The 21965-nt window shown below is 38.2% G+C and overlaps 1 protein-coding gene across 1 annotated transcript in view; it reads right to left on the bottom strand.

Moving 5' to 3' along the window:
• SVEP1 (sushi, von Willebrand factor type A, EGF and pentraxin domain containing 1) overlaps positions 1–21965 on the bottom strand; it is a 186551-nt gene that overhangs the window by 148405 nt on the left and 16181 nt on the right. The window contains exons 3-4 of the mRNA XM_024757284.1: positions 4682–4937; positions 1291–1467 (exon numbers count right to left, since the gene is read on the bottom strand). Of these exons, the coding sequence (XP_024613052.1) occupies positions 1291–1467; positions 4682–4937 (433 nt within the window). The remainder of the gene's footprint in view (positions 1–1290; positions 1468–4681; positions 4938–21965) is intronic.

The following is a 21965-nucleotide window of genomic DNA, read 5'->3' as shown; positions in this document are numbered from 1 at the left end:
TGGGATAAACCACAGTGGAAAAGAACATTAAAGAAAGAATGTATATATATTATAACTGAATCACTCTGCTGTGCAGCAGAAACTAACTCAACACCATAAATCAACTATACTTCAATTTAAAAAACAAAGTAAAAGTGAGTAAGAGAAGAACCTGAGAAGAAATGTCCCACTAGGAGAAGAGAAGAGAGAAAGCAGGTCAGGTCAAAGACCTGGAAGGTTCACCCCTGGGAGAACCACGTTTCTGTGTTACAGAGCAGACCCACCTACCTTCCCAACAGCAGAATGAAATAATGTTCACATGAAACGAGCAGTGAAAGACCACACCGGCCAGTATAAAGTAAACTTACTGCCCCCAAATTCTCCTGGTGGGTATTAATTTCCATGGGAATACATTTTTCCCAAACAGCAAACCATGGAAGGGTTGTAAGTTCTAAAAACCGTGTTACCTTTTAAGTAAAACAGAGCAAACCAAATGCTATCACAGAAAAACCATATAGTACTTCTAAATATCTGATATTTCCTAAAACATAATTTATTTTTGTATCACAGCTAAAATATAATTTAGAACCCAAGAATCCTAAGTTGTTCTTCTTGTCTTTCTAATATAGTATTAAAAACATGAAGATCCTGTGGTAAGAAAACCTAGAGGAGATAAAATTATAAATGTCGAAGAAGGGAATTCCATTTTGAAGTGATGTCACTTTTAGAGCTTTCTAATGTCCCTTCGTGGAGACTTATGAAGAGCTAAAAGACCATCAGTTACATTTTTTGGTGACAATCCTACAAGTTACATGTGGCCTGAGGACCAGAATCCCACAGGCTGCAATCTCTCACAGAGGCTGAGGTATATTTCGGCGATTTGGCTATTGACTGATTACAAATAAAAGGCCCCATTTCTTCCCCCTTCCCGGATCTGAACCTAGGCTTCAAGAGGCCATTCTTCCTCTTGGAGCTCTGCCCCTACCATGTAAACAAGCCTGGGTTGACTTCATGGGGTCTGAGAGGCCATATAAAGGACAGCCTAGTAGTCCTAGATGAGCCCTTTTAGACCAGCCTCCAGCTAGCTGATCCCCAAACAGGTGAGAGAACTCAAGTAAGATCAGCGGGGCAGCCAACCCTACTCACAGCCAACGACAAATGCTTGAGCCAACACAGCTGAGACCAAAAGTGCTGCCCAACCGATCCACAGACTCATGAGCAGTACCAGATACTTAGTGTTTACCCATGGAGTATGTGGACTGATTCCTACACAAGACAACTGACACAGTTACACACAGACTGGGCACTCACCTGTGCATTCGTACTGCAGACCCTTCCCGTAATACCCCTTCTCACAGATGCACTCAAACTGACCCGTGTGTGTCCCACACTTGCAGCTTGCCATCTGGTCACAGCAGTCTTTGCCGGCTTCACACAGATACGAGCAATGGGACATATCCTCTTGAATAAAACTCCCAGAAGGCAGATCTACCAAGCACATATGACAGGGGGGTCATAAAAAAAAAAATGAATGAGCAGTTGAATGTTACATTCTCTCGTTACCACAACTGAAGCTCAAGACAGAGAAAATATCTTTTCATTTCCATCAAATTCCCAACTGCTCCCCACTCCCATCCAAATATGAAGGTGTGTGATTTGCAGGACCACAGACTGGGAATTTGATTCAGCTGGTTAAGCTATTTCAGTCTTGGACCTCATCATAAGTTCTCAAGGCCACGCAGGGTCAGGCAGAAATTAAGTAGTTTCAGCGAGGAATCTCCAGATGCAGCAGGAAGTAATGTAGTCGGTTCTCCAGGTCAGTCCCCAGGCTTCCACACCAGCATGAGGTCAGGCAGCAGTAACCAGATTTCTAGAATCCTTGTTCAGATAAATAAATAAAGCTGCAATCCTGACTGCTGTCAAAGGGTGCTGATGGTGATTACTGATTTAAGAATAAATACCATTACTTCTATAATTATTTGATTAAAAACTGAAACAATGGCACCACACAAGTTGAAGAATAGAACCAGGATCTGGTTTCTCTCTCAGTTTTAAATAAATCTTCACTTGTTGTGTAAAAGGAGACCATACAGATTATTTGAGCCATGCTCTGAAGTGAGCCATGCTGGGAATTCAACAACACAGGCAGAGCTGTCTTGTTCTGAAAGTGACTTAACGGGGCAGGGTAAGGTTGACTATGACTTACCAGGAATGGATGGCCTAGAATCAGGCACACAGTAAGTTCCATTTACCCTGCTGAGAAAGTTCAAAAGTCTTAGCCTAAATTCCAGCACTAGGTCCACAGTGCTAGGCCCAGATACAGTGATAGGTCCACAGTAGGAATGCAAATAAGTGAGTTTCAGCAAGACACATGAACTACCATTGAATACCCAGAAAGGAGATTGGTGATGGCCTCAGTTATGGAACATCTGTCTCTATGCATTAAGACCCTGAACAATAGACAGGGACAATGTAAAGGGAAGACCCCTGCCCTAAGAGAAAGAGACTTGTACAACCAAGTACCCTAAAGCCCCATCTAATAGACTATGGTGTGGGTACAAGGTCTGCAACATGGGCATCTTGGACTTAGCTCTGAGACACAGGTTTATTTGGCAGTTGAGGGAGCAAGAAAAACGTAGCTATAAGATTGGTGCACTGGCATTTAGGTCGGGGAGCGAGATAAGTGAACAAGCTGCATATGTGGAAAGCTATTATTCTGGAACCTACATCTATTGAGACTGGCCACAAACATGGACAGCCTTGAGACCAAAAGTGGATCCATCCAAATTGAAAGTAGTTTCAGCAGACCACAGATAGAGAGAACAAACTAGTGGTTACCAGTGAGGGGAGGGGCAGTGTGGGGGTGGGGGAGTGGAAGGTACAAACTCTTGGGTATAAGATGGGCTCAAGGATGTACTGTACAACACAGGGAACATAGGCAATATTTTGTAATAACTGTAAATTGGAAGTAACTTTAAAAATTGTATAAAAATAAAAAACTATATATATAAAAAAGAATGTTGCTTCAGAGAACATGGAGGCAGGAGAAATGAGGTTCACTTCCTTTGCCCCCATCGTTTCTTTTCAGTAAAAACAGGATTTTTTCTTATGGAACCTGGAAACTTGATTCGAGTATTACACATTTTAGATTTTAGTATTTTGTAATAAAAGTGATGCCTTTCAAAGCTCTGTTTTGATAGGGTAACCAAAATCCTTTCCTTGAAGACTCTGTCCCATCCAGTTTCTGACTCAACTTGCATTGGGCAGAAGGTCCCCATCCTACAAAACAGAAGGTTGGTAGGACTGGAAATGAGTCCTCTACGACACAGCTAATAACACCCACAATTTCATAATCCCATCTAGTGCAACAGCCACTCTGTCTTCCTACTCAGCATATATATCACTTTTCCCAGAGAAAAGGAGAAACCAAAAAAGCCCCACCGTTACTGAACTTCTGTCATATGCCAAACACTGTGCTGGTGAAATTTAAATATTTTATTTAATCCTCCTGACAAAGCTATTCGGTACATGTTATAATACCTCTATTTTAAAAGTAGAGGAAACTGAAGCTCATAGATGTTAGATAAATTGGCTAAGGTAATAGCCAATGGACAGTTATTGAGAGCTTAGTATAATAAGCCCTCAGTGACTTTTCTAATCACTTTATATGTATTAATCCATTTAATCCTTGGAATAAGCCTATGAAGTAGGTACTATTCTTGTACCCTACTCTATTAACAAGAAATCTAGGGAGTGCGAAAGTTTAATAATTTTCCCAAAGCCACCCAGTTAGTAAGTGACCAATTGGGAATTTTTGCTCTATCCATAGGTAGCCTGAGATGCTGCTCTGAACTCTTCTGTTGGAACTACAGTAAGGCTGACCCACTTATTTTGAACATCACTAATTGTGAGGAAACCTCATGTTGCCATGGTTTGCCCATCAAACTGAATCTTTCACGTGGATACTTGCAAAGATCAAGCCTAATTTGCTCCATGGCGTTGGTCTGAGGCTAGATCCCCATCTCCTCCTCCCAATCTGCACTTTCTCTCCTGGATCACTGCAAGATACATGCCCATACTACACTTGGAAGTTCATCTGACTTAAGTCACCCAGCTAAACATCCTTATAAATGGTATACAAAGAACTCTAGTGAATGGATTTACTGGTGCTATTCCCTGTCGCTGTCACTGCTCTTCAGTTAATCCATAAGCATATCTATATTCAAACTGTCAGGTCAAGAAGTATGTGTTGAGTATTTATTGTCCCTATAATCTTCATGTATATTTCTGGAAACATTCAGGTTAGATTCACTAAGCATGTCTCTGAATGTTTACTTCATCCTTCCAGATAACTGAAGATGAGATGTAAGTCAAGGCTTCTGACTCCGTGTGTGGCCTCAAAACACACCTCAGTTCATTCCACTGATTCTAATGGTTCCAGGTGGGAGCGTATGGATATTTTAGTGAAAATATATCATAGTTATTAAAAAGCAAAACAAAACAAATACTCCTGTTGCAAGGCCAGAATGTCATCTCTACTTGTGAAGTTCAACGCAGCTCACAATACACGAAGAACACATGGGCATCACGCTCAGCGAGGACCTCATAGGACTTGGTATTATCCCCACAGTGGGTTTCAAGAAATAAGCAAGAAGCAAACCCTGTTTAAAGGCATTGCATGATGCCAGTAGGTTTCCATTACCTTCATGCAATGCTCGGCGGGCTAAAGCCTCAAATTCTTCAAAACTGTGGAGCAGGTAGCAGTGCTCCTCCTTTGGGGTGGAAGCCATGTCATTCAGTTCTCGAATGTTTCCTTGCCATATGCCAAAAGTGAAGATTTCCACTCCAAAATCTCGCAGGGATGCTGCAATGGGTCTTGGATCTCCCCCGTTGGAATATCCATCCGTAATGAGAAATATAACTTTTGTTGAGTTTTCTCTAGAATGACGAAGGATTTGCTGTAATGCAATAGGGCAAGTTAGTATGAGTACGTATTGTGTTGGCCTACTCTGAGCCTCCCTTATTAGGTAAGGGAGTGCTGGTGAAGGTCATTAACATTTCACAAGAGCGAGGAATGGAACACTGATCAGTGAAGGTAAAACACAAACAGGCACAGATGAGAGCCTACAATGGTCTTCTCAAAGAGCCACAATAAACCTCAAAAGCATTTAAAATGTATCATCATCATCACCATCACCATCATCATCATTGCCATAGAGCTTGCTAACTGAGAGCAACAAATGTTTATGGGGACTTCCCTGGCGGTCCAGTGTAAAGAATCCACCTTCCAATGCAGGGCATGCAGGTTCAATCCCTGATCGGGGAACGAAGATCCCACATGCCGCGAAGCAACTAAGCCCGCACACCACAACTAGAGAAGCCTGCGCACCGCAGTGAAGAGCCCACGCGCCGCAACGAAGACCCAGCACAGCCACACACACAAAAAAGTTTATGGAATGAATTTGTATTAATATTATCAATTATTGTTAAACAATTTCTATTGATTTTCAGGCTCAAAATATGGACCAAATCTGAGTCTTACGTATCTACTTCCTATCATATTTAGCTAGCTACCCACTTACCTACCTAGCTGAACCACTTCATGATCATACACTAAAAGCTGGACGAGAAGAAAATTTAACAGAACATGTCTTTTCCAGAGTTAATAATGACTCACTTGCCTCCTCTATTTGTTTTTCCACTGCTCCTCCAAAATTGGAGAATTGATTCAACACTTCATCTTTTTTGGACCACCCAGTATTAGCACCAAATCAGCTATTTTTCTGGTGGTGTCCTATCTTCATGAGAAAATACTGATTCACTCAATTTGACAGCTGGGCTTTACTGTTTTAGGACAAGTGAGTTATCCTTTACAATGTTACATGCTGTTCCTTCTCTATAGATAAAAGGAAAAAGGTGAAACCTTTTTTTTAAAAAAAGTGTATATTCATTGCCACTGATGCTTTGTAACGTCATACTGTAAAGGCACAAGAGATCCAATGGTGAGTCTGCCTTATAAATAAATTTGCCGCTGTTGCTTTTCATTAGAAATGGATAGGAAGGTAAAGAGGCACCAGGGTATATTTTCTGGCAAGTTCTTAGAAGGAATCCAATGTTTCTTAAGCAATGATTCAAGAAATACTACATTCAGAAGAAGAGCAACATTATAACCTACATTCTGTTAAAGTTAAAAGGAGACATTATGATTTTAAAAATAACTTTGCCTCAATTCATGTTAGGGGACAGGCTCAGCTATAAGACTCAGATTCTCTCATAAGATTCATGTCTGTAGAAAGCATATTTCATTAGTATATAATAGGTATTTATTCTAATTCAATAATTCCTGCCAATTAATTTCAGAGTTTGTGAGCTAAAGATAAAGCTGTTAAATCCGAATTTAAAGACAATTAAATTAAACTAAAATTTACTCTGGAAAACATCTGGAAAGCCAGCAATTTGAGAAAAGGTATTCAAACACTTCATTCCACTTCTTCTCGAAAACCAAGTGAAATAAAGGAAAACAAACGGTGTGGAAGGACCGTACTGAAGACAGGAAAGGAGGGCAGGTGTATGTGGCAGAATAACATGAGATACTAATGGCTCTTAAAGCTTAAAAAGCCGCCCTCTTGATGAATGACAAGACGATCTGGGGTGAATACTTGGTACGTGTAAGATGGAATCCTCACTCCAGACAAGAAAAGAACCTCTGAATGGCTATCGTCAAAAAGAACAGAAGTAACTAATGCTGGTGACGATGTGGAGAAAAGGGAACCCTTTGTACACTGTTGGTGGGAATATAAATGGGTGCGGCCACTGTGGAGAACAGTATGGAGGTTGCTCAAAAATCTAAAAATAGCATTACCATATGACCCAGTAATCCCACTCCTGGGTATATATCTGAAGAAAACAAGAACACTAATTTGAAAAGATACCTGAACCCCAACGTTCACAGCAGCATTATTTACAAATGCCAAGATATGGAAGCAACCTAAGTGTCCATCAAAAGATGAATGGATAAAGAGGATGTGGTATATATACACAATGGAATACTACTCGTCCATAAAAAAGAACGAAATTTTGCCATTTGCAGTAACATGGGTGGATTTGGAGGGCATTATGCTAAGTGAAATAAGTCAGACAGAGAAAGCCAAATACTGTACGGTATCACTTATTATGTGGAATCTAAAATGTACAACAAATTAGTGAATATAACAAAAAAGAAGCAGACTCATAGAGAACAAACCAGTGGTTACCAGTGGGGAGAGAGAGGGGAGGGACAATATACGGGTGAGGGAGTGGGAAGTACAAACTACTGGGTATAAGAATAGGCTACAAGGATGTATTGTACAACATGGGGAATATAGCCAATATTTTGTAGTAACTGTAGATGGGGTGTAACCTTTAAAAATTGTATAAAAAGTAATTTAAAGAAAGAACCTCTGAGGGGAGGGAGAGAAAGAGGAGTTAGGGGAGGAGTAAATGTTGCTGTGAGGCGCTGTGCTCTATACCAATCCCTCCACACCCAGCAACTCAGTCACCGTAGGAGCGATGACAGACATTCCTTTATAGGGATGGGTATAGGGATCCATGAGTCCTCTTTCCATGTGGATATCTGGGATAATAGTAAGTCCCACAGAAGTGCTGCTGGGCACAGTGACATGGGGCAATAGAATATAACTATGTGGGCATGTTGAAGGGGAGAAGACCTGATGGGTCTTGTGTATTCCTGGAGAGGCTTAGGAGAGAGAGTTGGTGCAATATCAAGACTCCTAGGGAGTTTTGCAATATTAAGGATGTGGGAGTGGCTGACAGCATGGACCATGAGAGCTATGTCTCTCTCAGGCAATAGCAACATGAAGAAATCCTGGAATCCCCAGGAGATTACTGCACCAAGGGTGGCAAAACTGACAAACCCATATGCAGATGACCAAGGATGACCATCATGACCACTGATGAGAGAACTGAGACAATTCCAGATGATGGACATGCAGGGAGTGTCAGAGCCGAGAGGTGGACATCCACTCCCTTGCTGCAGCTTTGCAGAAGCTCCAAAGTTTAGACTCAACTAGAGGGAGAAACGGAAGAGGGAAACATTCCTGAATGTGGCTCCTTTTTCAAAAGTGAAGCACTTGAGAAATTTCTGATTTTGAATCTGCTTGGAAGTATCTGGATGGAGTTTTCTCTCATCAGGTGGATTGGAGTCTCAAAATAGAAATGACAACTAGAAAAATATATTAGAAAAATAAAGAATTTTTAAAAAATCTTCATCGGCAGAGAGTGAAATATGTTCTTTTTTACAAACACAGCTTCTCTTACTGATGGAACCTTGTGATATCTTGGAAAACAGGTAGAATAAAGTCTTTTGGAACTCCGACAACCCCACCTTATTTAGAGGGAGAGGCAAAGGCTAGAGATGAAGAGCAGGGGGAGAGAGAAGGAGGTCACTTGATTCAACCTCTTTGCAACACAGCTCAAAGATATTCCGAGGTGACAAAGGCAAGGACAACTTCAGACAAAAACCTAGTCTTCTCCCCACATGTAACTTCCTTGAAGGCAGATATTTTTGTCTAGTTCTTCAATTCTTAATTCTCAAAGTTTAGCACAGCACTTGGGAAACAGTACACACTCAATAAATATTAGTCAATAAATAGCAGCCCATAATGCAGCCAGTGCTCAGGCCAAAAACCTTGGAGTCACCCTTATCTCTCTCTCCTTGTATACTGCTTTAGAAAGCTTCCCCTCCCGAAGTCTATTAAAATATTCTCATAGTCTTTTCTCTAATACTTCTGTTTTTTAAAAATTATTAAATCCATACATTTTTCTTTGATGTGAAATAGATATTCCCTTTACTTTTATCCAACTTCATAAGCAATTTTCTTCCCTGGTTAAAGTCTCTTCATTCTGTTTTATTGACTTACTTGTTGATTCATGGCCAATGCCACATAGTTTGGTTACTATACTGTCATAGTATTTTTTTTTCATATCTGGTAGGGAAACTCTAACATCTTTTTATTTTCTCTTTTAAAATGTTTGTAGTTAACCTTGAACATTCTCCTTTCCAATTGAGCTTGAGAGTCAGCTTATCAAATTCTTATTTTTTTTCTATCCAACCATTTGATCCAGCAATTCCACATCTAGAAATCTAGAGTGGATAAACTCTAGGATACACTGGAGAGAGTTGCTTGAGTACATTGGTCTTAAGTGAGCAGTGGGAATATACAGAATGTGTGTGTGTGCTGTAGAGTTTTGCACAAAAAAAGATAAAGTTTTCTTTTTGTGCCTTTATTGTCCTTTGGACATAAACAAATACCATCTTGGAATATTAATCTTCACTCCTGTCAATAACATTCCTTGACATCCAGGTTAGGATTTGCAGAGATTTCCGGTTGTACTACTCATTAGGTACAAAACACTTTAAGCTGTGATTCTATTTTTCTTCTCTTCTTGCAGAGAACTACTGAGTATTTACAGGAACCATTATATCTGTTGGCAAGACAATATATTAAGCTTAAAATAGTAAGAAGAATAGCAGGACTAGTAGTCCAAGCAAAGAATTTCACAAGATCTGGGTTTGGAATGCACTTTAAGGATAGAGCGGGGAATGGATGATTTACTGAAAATAACCTACCCCCTCCCCCAATCTCTGTGCTTCATCATACTTGAATAAGAACATAATTCAATAAAAACAATTTTTTCATCCCACAGATCTAAGAAGTAAATAGAGCTGTGGTAATGTTAGTGGAATGTGGTAGAGGACCAACTCTTGATTCTCCTCTTACGGTTCCTGAAATAGTTTACATCATCTGCAATCCTTTGAAAGGTATTTAAGAAATAGAATCTTTTGGTCCAGAATACTGAGTGAGGCAAACCCTTTGTGGCCAACAAAAAATTTGACATGAACTTTGTATAGCAAAAGGTTATCACCATCTGTATTGTATCAAGCCTCTGATTAGCTTGTATAAATATCTGGCAGAGAAGTAAGCTCCCCTTGTCCAGTAAGAGTCATTAGAATGATAAAAATGCAGGGTTGTGTAACATTGTTCTAACACCCGAGATCCATCACCATTACACAAGACTGCAATCCCCCTCCCCACACCCTCCAAGTCAGGCCACAAGGGAACTGTTTTGAAAAATGATCTTGAAAGAAAAACAGAGGTTACAAGAAAGCTGACATGGGGACAATATTTGCCCTTGGGCTCCATTAATTAAACTACGTGTAGATATAATACCAACCTCAGCACAACCTTAGCTGCAATTACCCACTGTGGCCAACTTTGACTGAGGATAGTAACTATAGAAACTCATAAGTCATCTTTTAAAAAATATGATTTTTGTGAACTGATACCTATTGTGACTCTAACAGAGCCACTTTCCTCCAGGAGGCAGAAAACTAGTGAATTACGCCAGTGTTTCAACTTGTTTTCCACATACGTTTTTTTCCACGTTAGGGAACATTAAGTACAAACAATACACCACAGGGAATGTAAGTTGGTACAGCCACTATGGAAAACAGTATGGATATTCCTCAAAACACTAAAAATAGAGTTGCCATATGATTAAGCAATCCCACTCCTGGGCATATTTCCAGACAAAACTATAATTCAAAAAGATACATGCGTCTGTATCTTCATAGCAGCACTATCTACAATAGCCAAGACATGGAAACAATCTAAGTGTCCACCGATAGATGAATGGACAAAGAAGATGTGGTGTGTATATATACATACACATACAATGGAATACTACTCAGCCATAAAAAAGAATTAAATAATGCCATGTGTAACAACATGGATGGACCTAGAGATTATCATACTAAGCAAAGTAAGTCAGAAAGAGAAAGACAAATACCACAGGATATCACGTATATGTGGAATCTAAAATACAACACAAGTGAACTTATCTATGAAACAGAAACAGACTCACAGACATAGAGAACAGACTTGTGGTCACCAAGGGGGATGAGGGGTGGGGGACGGATGGATTGGAAGTTTGGGGTTAGCAGATGCAAGCCTTTATATATAGAATGGATAAACAACAAGGTCCTACTGAATAGCACAGGGAAGTATATTCAATATCCTGTGATAAACCATAATGGAAAAGAATTTTAAAAAGAATATGTATATATATATATGTATAACTGAATAACTTTGCTGCACAGCAGAAATTAATACAACATTGTAAATCAACTATACTTCAATTTAAAAAAAGACACCATAAGCTACTTGTAATATTTTCCTCATTCTTCAAATTCCAAAATTTCATCAAGCTTCATCTGCTATTTAGTTAATACTTTTAATTTGAATACTCAAATATTCTTCAGTTCAAGGAATGTTTATTGCTTTACATTTGTGAATAGTATATCTGGGAAAAGGATATATTCATATTCTTATATATTCATATTCATCTGTTGGTTCATCATTTTCTGGACATATTCTATTCTTTTTTCATTTTTATCTCATTCTACTTCCTTCCGAATTGGGTGGAAATGTCTCAAGCTTTTCTTCCATATCACTGGTTTTACACAGTGTTTCTCTTCCCTTCTACTTCCAATTAAGAATTAATCCTGGGGGCTTCCCTGGTGGCGCAGTGGTTGAGAGTCCGCCTGCCGTTCCAGGGGATGCAGGTTCATGCTCCGTACAGACATAGAAAACAAACTTATGGTTACCAAAGGGGAGGGGGGAAGGGATAAATTAGGAGTTTGGGATTAAAATATACACACTACTATATATAAAACAGACAAACAACAAGGACCTACTGTATAGCACAGGGAACTATATTCAACAACTTGTAATGACCTATAATGGAAGAGAATCTGAAAAAGAATAGATATATATATAACAGAATCACTTTGTTGTATACCAGAAACTAACACAACATTGTAAATCAACTATACTTCCTATTTTAAAAAAGTACCTTAAAAATCACCTAAAAATTGTCACCTTAAGAAAAAAAAGAATTAATCCTGGCATTGCATTTATTTTTCTTTTTACAATACTTCTTTGTCTCACACAGTTTTCTCTTTATTCCCTTTAGCTTCTCAGCCAGTTTTGTTTTCCTTTCAGTCCTTTGTTTATTTCATTTCTCATCACCATTTCAGTGTTTTATTTACCTATGGTAAGTGCACATAATAAATGCTTTCTAAGATTTAGTTCTGTTTTTCACAGTGAATTCCTAAACTTTATCTGTACCTTACATTCTATCTTTACTTTATTTAGCAAAAAAATTTCAAAGAAGCCAGATAGGAGTTTTGTGTCCTCCTTCTTCCTCAACCATGAATGAAATGGTATATCCAGTGAGTGTTTGCAGCAAACAATCAACAAGTGCGTAAAATCAGTGTTGGAATACATGGCTATAACATTTGCTATTATTATTATTGATAAAACAAATCAAAAACCTACCCAAGCGATCAGTGAAGAGGGTTAAAAATAAGCCACACACTGCATCTGGAAACAGAGGGTCTACGTAAGCACTGTCCAACAGAACTTTCTGTGATAATTGACATGTTATCTGCTCTGTTCAATAGAGTAGCCTCTAGGCACATGTGGCTACTGACCACTTGAAAGGAAGCTATTGCAACTAAGGAAGTGAATTCATAACTATGTGTAATTTTAATTAATTTAAATAGCCACATCTAGCTAGTGTCTACCATACTGGACCATGCAGGTCAAACTAGATATAGCCTTGTCCCTGGAGGGAAAAACACAGAAAGTCTAAGCAGGCCCATAAAAATATTCTGTCAACTCAAGAACTGCAAAATCAACTTGAAGATTTGGAAGAATACAGAATTTAATACTGAAATAAGAAGAAAGCAATGCAATACAATGGTACTTGCATCACTAGGATTTAGAAAGCCATAGCGTCTATGAAAACAGGAACTGAAAGCCACAGAAAGAGAGCAGGCTAAGAAGAAAACAGAGATGTGCAGGAGGCGAGGGACTGGAAAAGAAAAAAAAATGCCGGGAAACCAAAAAGGCAACGAAAGACAGAAATACACCTTGGTGCTAGTGAGATAAAATGTCAGAAATCCAAACTAAAAAAGTTTATTAGTACAAATTTAGAGTAAGAAGCTGCTGACTAACCTCATTTATAAACATAAATGCACAATTCCAAATAAATACTCCCAAACTGAATTCAAATGATATTCAAAACAGAGAAAGACAAATATCATACGATATCACTTATATATGAAATCTAAAAAAATGATACAAATGAACTTATTTACAAAACAGAAATAGACTCACAGACATAGAAAACAAACTTATGGTTACCAAAGAGGAAAAGGGGGGAAGAATAAATTACGAGTTTGGGACTAGCAGATACAAACGACTATATACAAAATCGGTGACCAACAAGGTCCTACTGTATAGCACAGGGAACTGTATTCAATATCGTGTAATAAACTATAATGGAAAAGAATCTGAAAAAGAATATATATACACATATATAACTGAATCACTTTGCTGTACACCTGAAACATTGTAAATCAACCATATTTCAATAAAAATAAAGTGAATCTAAACAAAAAAATAAGATTCAAAAGATCTTTCTCCTTTATTCAATAAGGTTCACTCCTCAAATGCAAAAGTAGATTAAAATTGTCTTTTGCTGTAACACAACATAATCGTGCCAATTAAAAGAAAATAATAATCCAAGATACTAAAAAGGCATTCAATAAGATTAAGTTTTGCATTTTTATGAATGAAAAGTAGAAATAAAAAGATACTCAGTAATATGATAGAGTATCTATCTCAAAGCAACACTGTAAAATTATGCTTAACTATGAGGACTCAGCATATTCCCCAATTAGATGAGGAGCAAATCAGCAATTCTAAGTATTTTCACTCTTACTTAAAATCCTTTTGCAACTTCTAGCCAAGGCAGTAAGACAAAACCATAATTAGTACTGCATTCCTTAAAGTTTCTGCTCTGTCTCAAAAAATCAAAATTAGAAAGCAAGAGACAAACCGGAAAATACATTCATCATGCTTGTCAAATAGAGTATTAAGGTCCTTAAAATATAAAGAACTTTTATATACCTCTAAAGGAAAAGAATGAGAAAAATAACAGAAACATAGATGTTTGAACAAAACAAAGACAAAAAAAAAAAAGGAATTCTATTTGTCAGAAAATATGAAAAACATTTAACTTCACTTAACAACCCAAATAATGTAAGTTCAATAATAGAAATACTATTTTTTCACTTCTCAAATGGCCAAAGTTTTGTTTGTTTTTTTTTAAGGTAAAAGTTGTAAAATATGTGGGGAAACAGTTACTTCTACCGGAAACGCCACCTAGACTGTTGATATTTGGGAGCACAGTGTGACAAAGTGACCATAGCCCCCAAAATTTCATGTGATTTGAATTACAATTCTACATCTAAGAATATCTTAAGGAAATAACCACGGATACACACAAAAAGTGATCAAAAGGATGAATATCCTAGAATAATTTACAAAATAGAAAATGGAAACAATATAAAATTGCAACAATAGGTCACTGGTTAAATAAATTACAGGGCAATCATGAAATATCCTTATAATAATAATACTGAATAATATTAAATGTAAAAAGTAGGTAACCAAAAACAATGATTTTTTTACATTAGTGTGCGTGTGTGTATAAATGTATTCGATACTACGTGTATGTGCATGTATGTATGAATATGACTAACAGCATGTACCTCAAAATGTTGACTATCTCTTGGTAGTACATTTACAGGGTTTTAGTTACCTCTATTTTGTCCTCTTATATCATTTCCAAATTTTCTTTCTCCTTCCTCTATTCTTCCCCTACGAAACGTCACGTGAACTCAGAACTTTGAGTCTCACCTATAGACTAATGACTGCTAAATGTATGCCATATAAACTCAAACTCCCAATATGAAGTTCCAGCAGTCCAGTGGACACCTCTGCCTGAATGTGCCATATGCCCCTCAAACTCAATTTATCCTCACCATGCAAATAAGGTTTCCTTCCTTCTGTTCTTAAAATAGGTCAACGATGGCACCATAATCTATCCCACTTTATAAATCTGCAATCTCAGAGTAATCTATGATGCCTCCTTTCTAATCTGTCACCTTCAGTAACCGATCCAGACCTATACATTTCACCTCTGAACTATCCATGAGTCTCATGATTGTATTGCCCCAGCCTTGGTTTAGGTACAGGATATTGGTTCTGTCTGGATTATTGAAAAACACCAGTTGTTTTAAGCATCTCTAGCTGAAGCTGCTCTTCTTTCAAATCCATTGTCTGACCTGCCATCCAACTTATCTTTCTGAAATACTGATCTAATCATGTTTAAAATTTCCACGATTTTCCCTCCATCTACAAAATAAAGCATACATTTCTTTACAAGCCCTTTTATCACCTAATCCTAAGTAACGCTTCCAGTCACATCCCTTATCCCATCCCTATCTCCTACTTCCCCAACCTACTTCTTACACCATATGCTCCCTACACCATTCTATTCAGAGGTTTTCAAACACACCATGCTTTCCTTCTGTTTGCTCCACCTGGAAATTAACAACTCTTTCTTATCTCCCACTATGTCTACCTCCACTTTTACCAGTTCTTCAAAATCCAGATCAAAGTTCATCTCCTCATTGAAACTTTCCCAAGCATTAAATCCACCTCAATACCCCCCACTACACACCAACCCCATCATAGTTGACACTTATATATCTGGCCATATCCCAGGCTAGCAAGATACTCAATGGCAAGGCTGACTCATATTTTTATTCCAGTGAAGATCAAAAAATAACTATGAAATAAGTGGATGAAAGAATAAACAAGTAAATGCCTTAATTTTCATTAGATATGTGTCCAACATGCAAAATAAACTAATAAATTCTAGGCCAAAACTTTTGTGGCAGTAATCTCGTTATGCAATTGTGAAATGAAAAAAATCTTATAAATGTTATATTTAAACTTATTTCACCAAACCTATATTGAGCTTCTATTATATACCAAGCATTGTGCTAGGGATTTTTAATCGTACTACTTGATGATACAACAGAAACATTCACTAAAAACAAACAAGCAAAAAGTAAAACAATGACAAAAGTACAGCTGGAAAGAGTATTCTGCAGTAACTGAGCTTTCCTATTTATACTGTGATATCAAATCAATTACATTTAATATGTCTTATTTAAGCATTTACGCAGGCTTTCTAGACTGAAATTCTAGAATGAAAAAAGAATGTTGGCTTGAGCAACATTTGGGCTATTTTTTACAGTCTAGCCAAATCAGAAAAGAACCAGAGGGTCAGAAAAGAACTTAATCTCAGATTTATGGTCACAGAGTTTCTCCACCCACGTACATGCTTTAGTTATTAAACACAGACACAAAACATTCTGAAGTGGACCCACTGGAACAGTACATCAAATTGGGAAATGGTGTGCACGGGAGTTGATGAGTAGCAGACTTAATCCAGACTGTAAAAAAAACAACAGAATAAACATGCAAAAGACCAAACAGTCTTCCAGCGATGCCAAATTCCACCATCCATTCTAGAAACATGCCAGGAATAAAGAAAATCTGGAGAGCAAAAAGTGAAGTCATCGGAATCCAAATGACAATGAAAGAGGGCTAAATGACATGTCACTCAAACTGCTAATTGACGACAAAATAAAAATTCAAATTTATGATTAATATTGTTATCAATCAATTTATAAAATGATTTCAGCTAACATGTTAAACGTCTATACAGTATGACCGAGTAGCAGCCCATAAAGTCAAAGGTATTAGGGATTCTGTTCACGTGCTTCACATCAAGTGGTCAAAGGAGAAAGTAACCTCAAATGATACTTGGGTATCAGTTTACGGTTTTACAAATGACTTAGGCAAAGAATATAGGGGCACTTACTTAATATGACAGAAAGAGCTACTGTAAACCAATGGGCAAAAACATGCTTGAAACAGTCTCATTAAATTTAATAACAAAGCTAGACTGTCCCATCACTTCTATGTGGAAAGTCTAGCTAATATGATGAGGCAAGGAATGGAAATGAATAATCCAAAAATTTCAGATGAAACAGAATTAAATAAAAAGGAAATATTGAGAGATGTTGAGAAAGAGGTACGCACAAGGGTAAATGTTTTAATTGCAAAGTTCTGTAGCGACAACTGACTGGTAATATTTAAAAATTCAATTGTGATAAACTTGAAGGGTAATTTCAGGAGAATTTTATTGTATGGGGAAATTCTCAATATGAAGCTTTAAAAATAAAACTTAAAAAACATACTTTTACTACATATTTATACATAATTATATATGTATTCACACAGAAAAAAAGAGTACAAAACAAAAACTAAAATAGTTATATTTTTCTGTTTCACCTAAAACTATTAATTGGTCTCTTATTTACATAATAAGGAAAAGAAGCAAAAATTATTTTTAGAGAAACACATGCAAATCCCTCCTCACACTGATGGGATTCCTCTGGTTCCCTGTGTATAGTCCTACCTCTATTCCCTACACACTGGGAAAAAAATTCTACTCTCTCAGAGCTCTTTGTGCCTGAGTCCAAATTTCCAGGAGACAGAATATAAATGATCCATCTCAACTACTGGATCACCACCCTCAGTCCATCCAGAATGGGACAACCTCTATAGGTGGGCAAAGGATTAAGGAGAACGATGGGTATGGTTCTTGGGGGAAACGGTTGTTGACTGACATGGACCACAGAAGAAATGAGCTACAACAGAAAGGAAGAATTTAATGCTATGCCTAGACTTACCCAGCAGAAAAACTGCTTTGGACACTTATCAGGTCAAACCGTTCTTCCAAAAAAGCACCAAATGTTAGGAAACATGGTGTATAGACTGGAAGAATTCAAGTGTAAAAATATAACTGAGAAAGCAGAAACACATTATTTTTTTTCTTTGTATTTATTTATTATTTTTTTAACATCTTTATTGGAGTATAATCGCTTTACAATGGTGTGTTAGTTTCCGCTTTATAACAAAGTGAATCAGTTATACATAGACATATGTCCCATACCTCTTCCCTCTTGCATCTCCCTCCCTCCCACCCTCCCTATCGCCCCCCTCCAGGCGGTCACAAAGCATGGAGCTGATCTCCCTGTGCTATGTGGCTGCTTCCCACTAGCTCTCTGTTTGACGTTTGGTAGAGAGACACATTATTGATGATTCAAAGCTGTCAGGAAAGAAACTATGTCTTCTTACCAGGTATTTCAATAGTAAGTATGAAGGAAAAGTTTAGCTGGAGTTTAGAATATACAAGACACAGAGAATCTAACCATTATATTGTAAATATTTGGGATTCAGGAACAACACAACTTTTCAAAAAGCCACATGTATTTCAAATCAAGTGTACTGACACATGGGAGATTCAAAGAGGGTGGAGGTTGAGTGGAGGTTCTCAGTTCATGAACTTATTGCGTATGTTATAATTATCCTAAATTTAACAAAAACCACATTTAATTGTGACGTTTATTAGCATTCCAAATGAATGACATTTGGAAGTTTATTTTGTTTTCCTTTTGTTTCCTTTGTTTTGTTTTGTATTTTAGTTTCTATGAATGACTATATTAATTCCATTATAGGGCAACAGATTCTGTGTATCATGTTTTTAAAAAAAACTGAAATTAGACCCCAAACAATTTAGGGTTGAGTTTGCATAGATTAGAAGACTTATTATATATATATACTTAAATTATCAATCAATGACTGTAGTAATATTTACATCCATCATCATTCAAACATGCTGACTTTTAAAATGACTATAATACAGTCTCTAGTGAGTTAAACAATTCTTATCATTTAAATACATGCTTACACCTAGAACAGTGACGGTGTTCCTTAAATATGCACTGGATATATAAATGAATCTAGTTCATTACCTAAGGTACTTGAAGAAAGAAGTTTCTAAGCATTGGTGATCACGGAGCCGATCGCTAAAGTGAGATTTTCTTATCTGAAGAAAATACTAAAATAGTCATAACGGAGATATTTTCCTTTTGTGAAATGGAATGGCCTATAAAAAAACGGGAATGTTATGATGCAGGGGAACACTGAGTATCCCAGATCAGGATAAACTGAATTTAGTTGGAAGACCAAGTTTTATACTGAGGTTTGGCATGTACATTTATAAACTTAAGTTTACACTGTATGACATTTTGAGACATGGACAAGAAGTACCTAGGACTAAAATATAGTAACTTTGCTTGAGTCACATTTTCATTTCATGTGAGGCTGAGTACTGACCTTGAATTAGAGGAACTGAAAAACTCAGAAAAGTAGGTAAATAAAGAGGACAGAGGCAGATGTGTTGCAAACAGGAGATACAATCTCCCACTGCTTCAGTGGCTTGGTCTCTCCAAAGGATTGGTGGAGACAACTGTTAAGATACACGAGGTGGGAGATGCTGGCCAGTGTAATTATATTGTATAAAAATGGCATAAACAACAAGGTCCTACTGTATAGCACAGGGAACTGTATTCCATGTCCTGTAATAAACCATAACAGAAAAGAATATGAAAAGAAGGGATATATACCTATAACTGAATCCCTTTGCTGTACAGCAGAAATTAATACAACATTGTAAATCAACTACACTTCAATAAAATAAATTTTTTAAAAATGGCATCTGAGAGGCAATTCCCTGTACTGAGTGGGGGTGAAGGGGATGGGGGCTAAAGATCATCACTTGGGATTATCAGATGCTTTAGAGAGTGTCCACTCAAATGACATTCCCCAAATGTTCACTCCTCTTAGCCCTGTGTCTGTTCTACTTGGTCTTCTGCGTGGGCATCCACATACTCAAGTCCTCCTCCTCACGGCTGCCCTCTCTGCCTCAAGTCTCTGCAATGAACTTCATTGCTGAGTATGCATCAGTGGGTCTTGCACTTACTGGATCCTCTAATAGAGCACAGAGGCAGTATTACATGGTGGTTAAAAGTTTAGACTTTGGCCCAGACTGCCTGGATCTGAAATCCAGTACACCTTGACTTATCAGCAGTGTCACTTTGGTCAAGTTACTTACATTCTCTGTGCCTCAGTTTCCTCATCTGTACTTGGGAAATAATAATAACAACCTGAGGACACTTTTCTGTTGCAAGGGTTTAATGAATTCCTATAGGGGGAGTGCTTAGTGTGGGACCTGACAAGTAGCAATTACTCACTACCATTATTCGTAAAAGAAACTTTTAACGTGTTGCTAGGATACATCCATCAAGTAGGTAAACCAATGACAGTGAAACCAATATTTCATTTGAAGCGGTGAATGAAAACAAGTCATCATATTTGTGAAGCCTGACAAGATACATCAGGGGATTAGGGAAAATTATGACTCTATAACCAAAACCCATACAACTCCACCTGAGCCGAGAAGGGGGAGATGATGCCCCAGGTAGAGGAACAGAAAAAGAACCACTTGAACCTGTCCTGTTACGAGGATGCCATTAGAGAAGTGGTTAAAGGGCAGTGCTGACAGTGATATGGAGAGAAGACAGGAGAGATGCCTGCACGTTCTCTTTTGAACTCATTGGATGTTCTCTTCTGGAGGCGCTGTGGGGTTTGCCTCCTGGACCAGATTTTTAGGGAAAAAAGGTAAGAATTCACGCCTAAGATGCTACTTAGCACTTTATATTTCTCCCCTGGGAAAGTGGTCTAAAGGGTAAAATTATTATAACCTATCATTTAAGAAGCCAAGCATCCACTGGATATTCCTTTAAGAAGACGTCACAGCCATCCTTGTTTTAGTTAGAAATCATAGAAGTACAATACTATCTTTGCTATACTAAAGTTAAAAATACTGAATACTAAGGTTATCATAAATATCATTTTCTAGGTCCTACAGGAGACATAAAGTCAAATAAGATGTGGTCTCTGTCCTTAACAAGCAGAGGGTAGACAGACATCACCCAGACAACAAGTGCTACAAAAGACTATGTACCATGCTTCCCTGTAATTTCCCAATCTAATTAGATAACTCCCTCCAGTATTTCCCCACATTTGGGAAAATATCAAATAGGTGAACACAGATTACTCTGCAAAATTTCTGAAAAGAACTGTACTGCTGGGACTTCAGCTACCTCTGCCTCCTAGGTTCCGACACTGGGCCTCATACCTTGAAACCACAGGAGAAACAGGAAATGTCAAAAGAGGAAAAAGTGAAAGGTGACAGGGAAAAAGTCATTGGTACTTCCTGTGTTTGTGGACTAACAATCTCTGGCCCATGTTCAGATCCCACTTCCGGTAGTACACCCAGTAACCTCTCCCTATGCCAGTTGTCTGCTTAGCAGGCAATAAAGTGACGCAAGCCCAGTTATTTTCCTTGTTCTCCTTCCCCTATGGAAAAGTCACGCACTCTTGCTTTGCCAAACGTTGGCAGGGCAGGCTGTTCCTCTGAGGCCTCTTTCTGCCTGCAGCAGACCCTGTCAATAACGCCCCCGTCCCATATCCCAGCATCTGTATCTCTTTGTCTGAGGGCTTCCTTTGGAGACCGCTCTATTCACTTGCAGGGGAGGTGAGAGCGGCGGAGAATTAATGCTCTCCAGAGAGAGGCCCTCAACAGTGACTGATGAGAGCAGGTCTATAAATGCCCCCAGATCCCTCTCTGCTGTGTTCACTCAAAGGCTTGAATTCCACCCCGGCTCCTACCGGGATTAAGTAGAAATTACCTTTCCTGTAATTGTTGGTTCTCTTCCTGTCTCACATCCTGACTCTCCCAGCAATGTTTGCTAGGTTTGTTTACCTCCCAAACAAGCTACTTGCGCTCGAACCCTCATCTCAGTTCCGCTTCAGGCAGAACCCAAACGGAGACACTGGCTCTGGCTCTGGCTTGCAGCACAGGAGCAAATCAAGGCTTCTGCCCAAGTAAATCTCCAACCAGTACAGAGAATGCTGGTCTCCCCTTCACTTAGCTGCTGGAAGGGGAAAGTCCTCTATGAGGGCCAGGAGAGATCAGCGTTCCAGTAGGAACTCTGCCCTCCCCAAAGGCAAAGATCCCCAATGCCTGCT

The sequence above is a fragment of the Neophocaena asiaeorientalis genome, unplaced genomic scaffold (genome assembly GCF_003031525.2).
Source record: "Neophocaena asiaeorientalis asiaeorientalis breed wild unplaced genomic scaffold, Neophocaena_asiaeorientalis_V1.1 scaffold432, whole genome shotgun sequence".
NCBI classification, from domain to species: Eukaryota; Metazoa; Chordata; class Mammalia; order Artiodactyla; family Phocoenidae; genus Neophocaena; species Neophocaena asiaeorientalis.
This window is presented reverse-complemented; position numbering and strand designations above follow the sequence as displayed.